Source organism: Dipodomys spectabilis, unplaced genomic scaffold (genome assembly GCF_019054845.1).
Source record: "Dipodomys spectabilis isolate Male_0828 unplaced genomic scaffold, ASM1905484v1 ptg000297l, whole genome shotgun sequence".
NCBI classification, from domain to species: domain Eukaryota; kingdom Metazoa; phylum Chordata; class Mammalia; order Rodentia; family Heteromyidae; genus Dipodomys; species Dipodomys spectabilis.
In genome coordinates this window covers 20,889,871-20,904,061 of record NW_024870974.1, presented here as the reverse complement: position 1 = coordinate 20,904,061, position 14,191 = coordinate 20,889,871, and the positions used below count along the sequence as shown (strand labels likewise).

At 42.8% G+C, this 14,191-nt stretch overlaps 1 protein-coding gene across 8 annotated transcripts in view; it reads right to left on the bottom strand.

Annotated features, from left to right (window-relative positions):
- Window positions 1-14,191, bottom strand: part of Inpp4b (inositol polyphosphate-4-phosphatase type II B) — a 429,128-nt gene that overhangs the window by 66,593 nt on the left and 348,344 nt on the right. For 7 of the 8 annotated variants that reach the window (XM_042701677.1, XM_042701676.1, XM_042701675.1 and 4 more), the window contains one exon: window positions 316-488. In XM_042701677.1, coding sequence (XP_042557611.1) covers window positions 316-488 — 173 coding nt within the window. The remainder of the gene's footprint in view (window positions 1-315; window positions 489-14,191) is intronic. The other variant, XM_042701678.1, reaches the window with a different exon arrangement.

Sequence of the window (14,191 nt, the reverse complement as noted above, 5' to 3'; positions counted from 1 at the left end):
CATCCCTGATGGCAGGCAGACCCTGGGCACCGCACACACGTGGGTTTGCTGGTCCTTCACCTACTCTACATCCAGTGCAGCAAGACGCACGCATGCTGGGTACACTGGATGGCCTCTGTGGGGAAAGAATTCCTTGATATTTCATGAACTGTGTCCTACAGGTGCTGTTCATCTCCTGAGCCAGCAAAACCAGCTCCCAACCTGTGATGGAAGGGAGCTCTTTCAAAGTAACGCGGACAAGAGAAGTCTACGTCCGTGAAGGCCACGGTGCTAAGGATTCAGTACTGTGCTCAACAGAAGGCCGCGGGCACCTACCGCCTGGCTGAAGACGGCGTCCCGGCGCAGGGTCAGCATCAGACACTGGGGCAGGCTGTAGGCGAGCTCCTGGAGCAGCACGAACGTCAGGGACTGCTTGGCCCGGCTCACCACTTCGCCCATGCAGTCCTTCAGGGCAAGGATGAGGGGCTGCAGCTGCGCGTGCCAGTCTTCTGGGGACATAAGAACAGCGGGACAGATAAAGGCCACTCTCCACTATAGCGCCAGCTGCGGGAGCCCAGCGGAGTCATGTGTCCTAGCTACGATCCATAAAGGTTCCCCTGCAGGGTCCTTTTTCTAGGAAATACGACCCCTAGAAGTCCTCTAGACTGCAGCGGGCCGGGGGTCTCCCCGCCTGCAAGCCTTCCCAACAGACCGCCTTTCTAACCTGGGCACTGCCTGTGTCTTAGAAGACACACCCAACCCATTCTGTGCAATTCTTTCATAGTTCTCTCAGCAACTCGGCTATTGAATAGTTCCATGATAGAAACAGCCCCTCACACACTCATCTCTCCCTCTGCCCGCTTCCCTCCCCACTTACTGATCCCCTCTGCTTCCCCTCGCACCCTGACATGTAGACGCATCATTTACTTCCTACAGCAGTAGATACCAACAAGGAATATCTGACGTTTTTATAGTGTTTTTCATGTTTGCATTCTTTTTATCCTCCATTCCTTCACTCATGGATTATTTACTCCATATGAATGAGCAGACTGAAACCACACACACTTTCAGAGAAAAATTTAAGTAGCGCACACACATGCACACACACACACACACACACACACACACACACACACACACACTCAGAGAAAAATTTAAGTAGATCCAGGTATAAATGTTAAGCAGTAACAGACTGCAACCCAATTCTGTTGAACCAGTTTCCATGGAAGAATTCCCAAGCATAAAATAGAGTTTCTATACAGTAGGTGGCGCCCTGTCATCAGGCTGAAGAACAACAACTCAGTCATTTATTCAAATAAGGCTCACTTTTTTTTTTTTGTATTTTGAATCTACTGCTTTAGCACCTAGCACCATATTGTCCTGTGCCAGGAGGGCAAGAACTTGCTTAGAAATGTGATTTTCTCTCTCTACTTAGGAAACACAAAGTTAACTCAGATGTCTACTTCTTTATTTTCTCGAAAGATTGGGTAACAAATCCATTTAAATATTAGTTAATATTTCCTGAAGGCCTTTAAAAGAAGAAACCTCACATATTTCATTATTAGAATCAGAATGATATCTTTATTCACTTCTAAATCTATTGTTACACTATAATCTGATGAGAGAAAGAGAAAGAGACGGGAGAAGAGAAAGCGGGAAGGAAGAAGAGAGAGAAAGAAAAAAGAGAGGAGCTGAGTTCTACTCCTGCTAGAATAGGGCTGGAAATATAGAATAAAAATAGCTATATTGTTATTCTAGTTTTAGGAATAAATGCTAGATACTTAGAATGATTCCATTTAGTAGAATTATATGTACTTTGTATGGCTCAGATTGAAGGAAAGTAAGGATTTAGGAAAACATCGATACTGAGAATCACAAATGAGTGGGCAGGTAAAATGTCGTCAAGATAGTATATTCCCCACAGAAGAGTAGGCATGAGAAAGCTAAAGAAAATATATTTTCTAGAAAACAACCCCAAGAGAGGTCTACGAGCAAGCGCAGGATTTCCTTTTTGGCAGCATTAGGTACCCCATGTACATGCAGGGTCCTGGAATAAACACTACGGGCCGGGAGCATTCCAAGTCCAGGGAACAGACCATGCTTGAGATTTCTCTTTAAAACTGTGTTTGGGGTGAAGCGATCAAGCTCTGGGTCTGGGAATCGTAGGCCTGGCATTGCTTTTCCCTCAGGTTCGTGTCTTTGCACCCCCCATCATTCACAGGGTGCTGGATTTTGTCCTGCAGATCAAACCATTTCATGGTGAGGATGAAGATGACACTTGGTTTGCATTGTCTCACCAACGTAAGAAACCCTGAAGCCCACCCACATCTGTGCTTCCTAGTTTAAGTTTTGCCTCCATTTCATATATGTGTCATGTTCATAAACACACACACACACACACACACAGACACAAACACAGACACAGAGACGCACACACACAGATGCATATGCTGTCTCTGGGCATCTGGGCAGCTGCAGGTCCACACTGTCCATCATCCCTGCACCCAGATGCCTCCCACAGTCTGGGCCTTGCAGGCACTTAGGTGCAGCTGTCTCCCCTGGGCATCTTTCGGTGACAGGAAACTATGAAGAGAATGTTTTAGTGTCTGTATCAAAAACTTGCTGAGACTCCTTAACCCTGAGACCAATGAGCAGCATATGTCCTCGGGCAGACATAAAATGCATGAGGCTTAGCAGAGCTTTCCCTCAGCTTTGTGGAGGGAGCTGGAAACAATCCAGGCAGAGCTCTGCTTCCTGGCCCTGGACTCCTGAATCTAATGCAGTCAAGTGAAGCGCAGGGAAGGATTCAAAGAATGACTACCCTGCGCCCCCCTGCCCCCGCCCGCCCCCATCTATTTCCTGTATGGGATGTTCGCATCCTGGGAACTCAAGGACTCTTTATGTTCCTCAGGAGTAACATAGAAGCGCCCAGTGTCAACCAACTGTAGCGGGGCCTAATGCCTTCCTTCCCATGCCTGAGCCATTTTTCTGCTCCAGTGTTCCACCCTCTTTTCCTCGTGTAAAATAACTAACTTCACAGAAATATGTAGCCATGGGTATTTTTGTTATCACCGTTTTTCAGACTAAGGAAACAGGAATGTGAAGGACAGAGCACTCATCAAACTTTATGGAGAGAGAGAGAGAGAGAGAGAGAGAGAGAGAGAGAGGAAGAGGGAGGGAAGGAGGGAGGGAGGGAGAGAGAGAGATCGGAGAAGGGGAACAGATTTGGCTCAGAGGATTCGTCTATGGTAACACGTTCTAGAAGCCTGAAGATCAGCGTGTCCTGAGAGCCAGGTGACAAAATCCTCACTGAAGATCTGAAGATCAACAGCCCAAACCTTCAGCCAGCGGAGTTTCCTATGATGCCCACACCCCAGACAGCACAGACGATGAAAACGGGGGCAGGAGGGGTGCGGTGGAGGGGCTGATGGCCCTGCTCCTACAAATCTCCTTGACTCTGAAGAGTCTGTGTCTGGCATCGACCCAGATCGGTCTCTGGGCTCAATTTCAGGCTCGGTTTGACAATGAGGCCCTCACTACAAAGCTCAACAGCCTGCGTGGGGAAGGCTCAGCCACTGATCAGGCTTCTGTGCAAGTGTAGTAAGTAAACTTCCTCAGATGCATGTCAGACACCTGCCCCGGAGACGAAGGAGAAAGCCAGCGGACACAGGCGTGCTGGCCCCTGCTTCCTAGCCTAGGCTGCAGGGCACTGCCCTCCCCCACAGGATGGGCTGAATCCCTGAGCCAGCCCGGAGAAGTCCTCATTCTCTGCTGTATTTTCAAGTGTCTCATCACGCTGAGGTCAGCAGCACGCAACCCTGGCATAGGGGGTCGGTAAGGACATGGTGTAGTAGTTGTCATGAGAACAACCAGGAATGGAGGACGTTTGGGATGAGGGGTAAACGGAAGGTGCAGAGGGTGTGTGAACCAGAGCTAGACACAGGGCATATGGCAGACACCTCAGGGGATACGGGAATGTACCTTAAAATATAACCACGCTTGTGCGGTAAGCGACTTTGCTGGTGCCTCCCGGATTAGAAATGAGTACACAGCAGCCAGCCCAAGACAAACGGCCACGGGAAAAACCAAGGCAACTCTTCTCCTGTCAGGGGAGCCTTGTTTGTTTAAATCGCGCCAGGCTGAGCACACAGGGTCATAAAGCTTTCCAGCCTTGCTTTGAGAAAAAGAGCCAAGGAAATGCATCAACTGATAGCCTGGTTAAACTTCTCATTTCGGACCACAAAGTTGAAAGCCTCCAGTAAATTCCGTTAGGACGGTTTCCAGGAAGCTGCATTCATGAATCACGCGGGCCCTCTGCGTGAGCACGAAGTTGTGAATTCGGGTTGTGCAGGACCAGCGGGAGGCATGGAGTCACACTCATTGGATTTATTTTGTCTTTTGGCCATAAACAAACTACATAACCTCAGGAGTCCAGGCTATAAACAAGTGGGGTATTTAACCATAAGCTCCATGGATCCTGGACCATTTGGTAACCTGAAGTCACCAGTATGTCTGCATGCATAGTTCTTGTCATTTTAATATCGTGTGGTATCTGAGGCTGGGAAGAGACAGGCAGGGGACAGAGTACTAAGTGTCAGGCAGACAACCAGAGGCGGGAAGATTTGCTATGCTCCAGTCTCGGGTGAATGAGGTAAGTGTAATAGCTTTCTATAGTATCCAGATCCCGTGGAATGGAGTACACGAGTTTTTCTTTCTATAAATACAATAGAGCCTCATGTGTATTGATTTGACTTACAAATGTTGAATGAGTAGGCAAGCAACCAAACATAATGCAAACACTCTATTTCTCATCTAGTCAATGATCCGGTGTGTGGAAGTCCCTGGTGCAGGGAATCCTCTACTTCATGAACTCTGGTCTCTTGGGTGAGGGGTGGAGGGGGAGGTAAGCATCATCATCATTGAGAGAAATCAAAGTCATTCTATCAAGTATAATTATAAACCTGAATTTTCACGTACAGTTCCACAGTAAACTGTAAGAGTCTCTTTTTCAGAGCTGATTGCCATAAAGCTATTGCAAATTTATACCATACAGTAGAAATGTGTTGTAGTGTCACAGATCTTTGTCTGACAAGTAGGTAGTCAAGAATTCATCATATATACCACAGAATGAAGAAAAACCAAGGATGGAGTGCGGGTCGAAAGGGGGTAGAAATTTGAAGGGGTGACAGATCAGCATGCATTGTATTCATAAACTGCTTTGTTAAATGGCAATAAAAAGAATTCAAAGTACATCCTACAGAATTAAGAACCAGGGAAGGTGGGTAGGAGGGATGGGTGATCCTGATCACTGTGTTCATAAACTGCTCTGTTGAATGGCAACTCCTTTGTACAACCACTTACAGATGATATAAATATTTTTAAAGTTAATATTTTGTTAAAATAATGATAGCAGAAAAGGAATATTATGGAATAGGGTGCTAGGTTTCTCCTGGAGAGCACAGAGGTCCACACCACAGGCTGGGGGAGATCCAGCTCTGTCAGGCCATCGGGAAACACTGCACAGGGCACCTCAAGTCGACTTCTCTGTTCGCTGTGCAGTAATACTCTTAGGAGTATTGTGTGCATCTAACAAGTTAACCCAGGAAATAATCTTGAAACCGTTTTTAGCAAATAACAAGCGGTTCATAAAAGGATGCTTTTATGTGAAAACAATAAATGGAATCAGTTCATCTCTCCTTGCTGCTCTGCACCTGCCCACTCCCAGTGTTTGCTGCCTGTGCTTTTCCTTCTCTGTCTCCACCTCAGGCCAACTCCTCTGTGCTCCAAACCAGCACTGTGTCCCCTTCCCCCATGCCCTCAATACTTGCTCCTTTACTGGATCATTCCCACAAGCAAACCAACTTGCTCCTGGCTTTGTCTTGTCTCTTAAGAAAATAACCCTCCTCTCTCAACGTTAAGCTGTCCTTAGGTATGTAATCTATAGATCATTTTTCCAATGTGACTCAGATAGAACTTTCCATATGGATATCTTTGGCTTGCACTCATCTGTAGGAACCTGGATTCTTACATCAAGGTGCACAGTAGCTGTCTCCACAGCAAACACAACATGCTCCACTGTGTTCTTGACAGACTCCCTCATGAGACCTGCTCTGTGAGCAGTCTTCTCCAATTAACACGTGGCTTTCCACTCCTCCACTTACCGCAGCCAAAACAGTTTCAGCCACTTTTGACTCCTTTAAACTCTGCCATCCAGCCCATCAGAAGAATGCTGGAATCACTCACAAATAGGCAAAGAATCTCAGACTCTCACAACTTTCCATCCATCTGCTACTACCTTCTGGGACAAGTCCCTGACCTATGTTTTGTGTTTGTATCCTGGTATCTTACAAAATAAAACAGACTACATACATATATACAAAATATAACTGAAGTGATCTATATAGTATATATTATAGCATATATCATGTAGCTGGAATACTATAAATATTATATATTTTCATATATAGTTGAAATAATACAAATCACATACAACTGAAATAATTATGTCATATTTAGGATAAGTTCTGAAGCTATTAGTATCTTTCTTGTACACAAACATAAACCTGCACATATGCTGAAGATGGTCATTAAAAGCACATCAAATGGTTTAAGCATTTCTCAGGAGCTAAAATTTTAGATCGGATGATGAGGTCTTTATTCCCAAAATTTGAGCCTCTCCTATTTGCCAAGAACTTTGCTATGGAGACTCCAGACTACACTGTAAAACTGGCCATAATTTGTCCTGGAACCATGTCTAGTAGGGGAGAGAACAATGAAAAGAACATGCAATGAGAAAACCAAGATTCAGAGGCTTAAAAAAAAGATCATTACTGAGGCCTGCAAGCACGTTTTCTTTAGCTTTCACCAATTGTTTTAACCATTTTTCATCTTTTAAAACAACTGAGATCTTTCGTGTAAAACATTAAGAGATGGAAACTCAAAGTCTACATTCCCCTGTGGAGATGATGGGATGGCAAGGGGGCTCCCTGGTCTGATGTACTGTTCCTCCATTTCCTGGACTCATTCTAACGTGCTGCCTGATGCCTGTGGCCTCTGTGCTTGCAAGGCCTGCAGAGTGATGGTGTAATTGGTACATTCCAGTGGTGGGGGAGGGGAAGGACTCATTCAAATAGCAGTATGCAAGTTCTCTTTATTCTTCCTCAGCAGTGGCTGACCTGCCCTGGTGGCTGGAGGTTTTAGTTATCTCTTTCAAGTCACACTCCCTTGGGTATGGGACTCCCTTGGGTATGCCCCAAAGGCATCCAGCCTGAGTCTGAGGACCCTGCAGCACCTACCCCAGTCCCTTCTGCAGTCAGCAAAGGATGTGATCACTGGCCAGCATGAGGCCGAGGAGACTGGACAAACCAATTCAGGAGCTGGAACTGCATGTGAGTGCACTGTTCAAGTCCAGGGCACAGGTGTCGTTATCTGTTTGGACTTCACTATTACACTGTGATCTGTATTACACAAATACAGATCATAATATTATTAGGAATCTCAAGATAGGGGCAGCTCATGGCTTTCAGCCTACAGCTCAGAGTCTTAAGAGCAGAACGACAACACTGGTCCCGTCAGTCCATCTCCGGGAAGGTGCTCTACCCCATGAAAAGGTGGAGAAGGGCAGCCTATGAAGGCTTCATAGGGAAAACACAAGATGAATTTTCCAGAGTTCACTGTCTGGGAGCAAAGACTGAGTCAGGATGAGGGAGCAGAAGATGTCATCATCCCACGAAGGAGCAGGAAAAGTAAAAGAATTTGAGGGCTTGAAAAATAAGGAGAAAGTTTAGAAAATGAATGAAGGAGTAGATAGGACTAAGAAACATAAAATACCAAGCAATGAATTTTCACAAAGAAGGCTACCAACTAAAGCTACCAACACAACTATGTTCACTGCAGCATTATTTACCATAGCTAATATACAGAATCAACCATGTGCCCCTCAGTAGCTGAATGGATCAGTTTCTGAATGGTATATACACACAATGGAATTCTATGCTTCCATCAGAAAGAATGATATCATTCCATTCATAAAGAAATGGAAAAACTTGGGAAAAAAATCATATAACGTGAAGTAAGCCAGACCCAAAGAAACATAGGCTCCATGGTTTCCCTCATTTGCAATAATTAGTACATGTCTAGGATAGCCCTAGCAGAGGATCACAATAGCTCAATAGCTTTGTACATATGACCATATAAAATGATGCTAATTGAAATACAACATGGAAACATAGTGTACTATGCAAAGTTATTCTTTTTTCCTTTCATTTTTCCTCTTTGTTTTATCCCCTGTGGCCACTGTTTTTGATTTTGGTTCCTGTGTATCTTGTATATAAGTTTATCTGATTTGGGGAAGGGAAGGGGAATCACAAAATGGTGAGACACAGGACAAAGGGTGAACCAATGCAACAACGATACTCGCAAGACACTATGTTGGAAATGAACTTTACAACTTGGGAGGAGGAGAGTTTGCGGAGAGGAGGGAAAGTTGGAGAACATGAGGGAGAGGTAACACTGACAAGAAATATACTCATCACCTTAAGTATGAAACTGCAACCCCTCTGTACATCCCCTTTACAATAAAATTAAATTTAAAAAAATACCAGGGCAAATATAAAAGCAAGCCAGGCCCTACACATAGCTCTCCTTCAAATTTAAGAATTATTTTAGCCCACAACTATCATAAGAAAGAACTTCAGATTCTTTTGATCAATTCGGGCACAAATAATTCTACTGGACTGGAATCCCTGATCAGATTCCAGTCAGCTGGGTGATTTCAGACAAACTGAAATGTTTGTGAAATGTGAATAAATACAGAGTCTTCGCCATGGACTGGTCATGAGGAAGAAGACAGGAGGATGTGTGAGTTGGAAGAAGCGCTGGGACATAACTGCACGCACAAGTGTGAGCTGTGAATGTGCCTGTGATTTCCATTCTTCTTTGATGCCCAGCTTACTCTTGACTTTCATCCTTGGAGCGTCTTACCTCAGCGGGGTAAATCTCAGTGGCCCCAAGGCTCTTAAGGATGGATTTTTCTTATTGTGTCTTTACTCATTGGTTCTCTTTGCCTTCTATCCACATGAATCTATCTATCTACTCATGTCTCCAAAATCCATACTTCCTTTACTAAGCTCTTTGTCTTTAAATGCCACTGTTTGTAAGCTCTCAAACAGACTATTGTTTGTCACTAAGCAGGTTATAGGAACAAGGCTAGGGCTGAATCTGATCCTGAACATTGCTGGGTATAGGGTAAATGGTCAACAATGATCAACTGAATGGAGGAATCTTCCTCCTTCTCTCTAAACAAAACAAATTTAGTGTCTCTCTTACATGAGCCTTACTACCTACACTATAAATAACTTCATTAATTAATCAATTAATCATTATTTCAAGTATGTTAGACAGATAGCTACTCTGGGCAATGAAGGATAAAATATGGGACAAGGAGCAATTTATCTAAATCTTCGATTGGTCCCCATTTAGAGGCTGAGGTATATTTATCAGATGACTAATTTTTGACATTAGTAATCTGTAGTTGCCAGACAATTGTGTTAACTGGAAGCATCCAGAGATAAAAGATGTGGTGAAAACAATGAACTGACAGATCACAGGGGGAAATAGGGAACTCACATTACAAGTTAAAAGGGAATTGTAAAGCAAGGCCATGAGTACCGAGGCACTAGAAACACATTCTCAAAGCAGTGAGGAGCGAAGCAACCCTGTAATCTGAACAGAAGCTCTCTCTCCTGCTCTGAAACAGGAAGCAGGGAGGACTTAGAGCCAGCATGGGCTCATTCATGAAAATTACGTCATAGGAACTCCATCTCTTTTTTGATAAGGCTTATTGCAGGGTGAATTAAGAAAAACCACATTCAGCCAGGTGTCGGTGGCTCACGCCTGTAATCCTAGCTATGCAGGAGGCTGAGATCTAAGGATCATGGTTCAAAGCCAGCCCAGGCAGGAAAGTCCGTGAGACTCTTATCTCCAATAAATCACCAGAAAACCGGAAGTGGCGCTGTGGCTCAAGTGATAGAGTGCTTGCCTTGAGCTGAAGAGCTGAGGGACAGCACCCAAGCCCAGAGTTCAAGCCCCATGACTGACCAAAAAAAAAAAAAGAGAACCCATATTCAGTGGTGGATTTGGCCTTTCCCCATTCCACTTGTGAGTGACAGAGTTGTGTAGACACAGGTGAATAGCTAGCTACACAAGCATCCCAAAGGGTAGAGGTTAACAAGGATAGTTGAATGCTCGTAGTTATTTCTAGGGTTGTACATCGAGGACCTGCACTTAGCTGTGTTCCCATCATTGTTATCTATGACTTCTGTGAACAGACAGGAATGTACTTAATGGTGGATAACATAAGCCTGCGAAAGACACAAGCTATGGTGGGTCAAAGAAACAGGTATTCCTAAGAGTCACCCCGAAGGGTTTGGTACTACAGTCACAGACACAAACATCCATCTCCTCAGGAGCATCGAGACGGGTCTCCCTCATCTCCTCACGACACTAACATTCCACGTTGCCGCTTTGAAAGGTCCCGGTGGCTGAAAAGTGATGGAGATCAATAAAAACCCTAATAAAATGTGCTGCCAAAATGCCTGCTGTGAGCGTAGGTAGCATTAATACTGCTAGTAACTAAATGCAGGAAAGTGATCTTTGTGTGTTGCCGGGTAGTGAGCAGTCCGTGTGTGTGTGTGTGTGTGTGTGTGTGTGTGTGTGTGTGTGCGCGCGCGCGCGCACTTAATTCTAGAGAAAGCCTGGACAAATGAAGGAGGGCTCCAAGAGGAACTGTGGGGCGTGCTTGAGGCTACTCCTTTGAAAAATGCCTGAGAACGGGACAACTCAAAAGGATGCAATGGTTACTTTCAGAGATAAGTTCAACTTAATGTGGGGAAAAGGAAAGTCTACGTGGGCTGGAGGGCAGAATGAAAGGAAACGTATTTGGATCAATGTCTGACATCAAAATGGCACCATCACAGGTGATGTGGAAATCAGCAGAGATATTGTGGTGAAGCTTCTTGACATCATTAAGAGGTTTAACGACCCAATTGTTAGGGCCACATCAAAATCTAAGATTTTTAATATTCACCAATTTAATCCTTGAGCCTGCAATTGATTATAACATCGAAGCCCTCTATGGCTACATGTAGAAGTGAGGCTGATGAATATATTAACATGCACATCAAACCAAAGAACCACCTGCGTTCATCAGATTCTCATGTAGGCATATATGCCATAAACATTCCGAGTAAGTATTCCAAAACTGATGGTAATAATAAAGATTTACTCCTCTCAGTACTACTTGATTTCAGCCTTAAAAGAAATTTACTAAACCAGGAAACATTCTATCCTAACACCCTGGGTCTAAAACAAACAAGCCAAACCCTTTCAAAACTATAAATTCAACATGGTATTACTGACTGCACTCCAAAAGAAAAATATGCAAGTTGGAGAGAAAATATATGCAAGATACAGAAGAATATAAGACATTGGATAAATGTAAGGGCAATTCCAGAGATCACCTGTTAAATATATACCAGCAAAACATAAACAAATTCTAGCTAGGATGCAAAAATAAAGGTGGTAAATAAAAAAAACTTGTCTAAACTTATGTTATTCTAGGAGACTTACATATATGAATATCTTAATATGAAGGCCAATAATGAAAACTAGATGTCATAGACTAAGAATTCCAGAAATGATTTAAATTATTTTCAGGACTTCATAGATCAAACACAAATCCCAAACTCAGGCCTGGAAGCTGCCTGTGAACCTAAACCACACAGAGGCAGAGAGCAGAAGGATCAGGGTCTGAGGCTACATAGGGAGAACAGTGAGACCTCATCTCAGCCAAAAAACAAATATCGTGGTATGTGTTTGTAATTCCAGCTGTATAGAAGGAGGATCATGACTCAGGCTGGGCTGGAAAATGCCCACATACGTCATTTTTCTATCTGAAAATAATGAAAGCAGAAAGGATGGGGGGTGTTACTTACTTAGGCGGTACAGTGCCTACCTAGCAAGACAGAGGCCCTGAGGTCAACTCCCAGTAATGCAGAGAACATTTGTTTTTTAATTTGAAAGATCATAAGTGACAGAATGTGAAGAAAAGAAGCACTAACAACTGATGTTGTAAAAATCCCTAATAGTAGCCAGGCCCTGGTGGCTCACACTTATAATCCTAGCTACTCAGGGGACTGAGATCTGAGGATCGCAGTTCAAAGCCAGCTCAGGCAGGAAAGTCTGTGGGACTCTTATCTCCAATAAACCATGAGAAAACCAGAAGTGGCGCTGTGCCTCAGCAGTAGAGCACTTGCCTTGAGATGAAGAGTGCAGGGAGAGTGCCCAGTCCCAGAGTTCAAGCCCCATGACGACCCCCCCGCAAAAAAAATCCCTAATAGTGTTTCTTAGATTACCACAGTAACAAACACTAGATGACTCTAAATGACTAAACTTACTCAGCTGATTCATTAGTTAATTGTAAAAGTAAAAAAATCTAAATAATCCATCACTGCAAGGTGATACTATTACTCAGGGCTATTAAAAGTAATTGTAAAATGTAACAGCAAGTTAGACAATGTCCAACTTCACAGATAAGCAGAAATTACAATTTGTCAATTAAAAACAATCATTACAAGAATCAAATCCTCTGAGCCAGGTGCCGGTGGCTCATGCCTATAATCCTAGCCACTCAGGAGGCTGAGATTTGACAATTGTGGTTCAAAGCCAGCTTGGGCAGGAAAGTCCATGAGACTCTTATCTCCAATAAACTACCAGAAAAACCAGAAGTGGTGCTGTGGCTCAAGTGGTAGAGTGCTTGCCTTGAGCTGAAGGACAGTGCCCAGGACTAGAGTTCAAGCCCCACAATGTACACACACACAAAAACAAAAAGGAAAGAGAGAAAGAAAGAAAGAGAGAAAGGAGAAAGAGAGAGAAAGAAAGAGAAAGAAAGAAAGAAAGATTGTGAACTATGGAATAAAGTAAGTACTCATGAAGTTACACAGATAGAAATGAATCATTGTATCAAGGAGCACATAGGAGTAAAGGAACAGGTTTTCCTTACAAAATAATTCTATTTCAGCAATCTCACCTAAAGGGGAATATCTGAAATGTAGTTGAAGACTCAGCTGTTCCATGACATTAACATACCAATGATAACTTTTCTATCATAATAAAGTAACTGAAAGAGTGATTTCCCTTCTGCTAAATTAGGTTACAGTCATTAAAAATCTCATTCCCAGGAAATGTTTATGAGGAAATATTCATATGCAAAATATAAAAAACATTCATCTGTATTTATAAGGTATTTTTCACTTTGGTTATAATATATGTATGAATGAGTGTGGGTATGTAAACACTGGGAATCTATAAAATGGTTATGTCTGGTTGAGAAAACTGGTAATAAAGCTGTTTGTTTTACCTTGTAAGCCTTCTAAATGATACCTTTTGCTAACAAATAGTTTTAGATACAGATAAATTTGAGACAGTTGACCATATATCTCAAACATGGCCTTATCAGAAATGGCTTGGGCTTTAGCATAAATGCCTTTATTCTAATTATCTTAATTAGATAAAAAAGCTGCTACTGCCTTGATTTATTGACAAACATTAAGATAGAAACTAGAAATGTTTTGGTATTCTTAAAGAGAAAACCTATATGAAGTTATTCAAACACTAAATATTTTATCTATTTGATTTACTAAATCAACCTCACTTGGGCTAAGGAGTAGCATCTGCTTATATTTGGTATCTGTGAGCACAGATTTATTTTTAAAAATCTATGTACATTAAACATTCTTCTTCTATGTATAAATAGACGCCTTCAAACATGCATTCTGTATGCAACTGCATGGCATATAAAATGTGAATAAACACATTGATGCTAAACCTATTTGACATTTCATAATTCAGAAATAGCTTCAGTCAAGAGTACTACTTGATTTTACAACGCACAAAAAAACAGCTAATGGATGAAATACAGATAATAAAGTGAGACTTCAAATCAACAGCATGAGCTGGAGGGTAACATTCTAGGGCTGACGACAGTGCTTGTGAATTCCACACTTGCAGCCACTTTTATCTGGTTTTAGGTTATGACCACCCAATGCCTCACATCAAATAAAAGTGATCTAATTGAACATTCCATTCACATGCCAAATATTTTTACCTTTTAAAAAACACCTTTTGTTCTATAGATGCAGAATTGATCAAATAC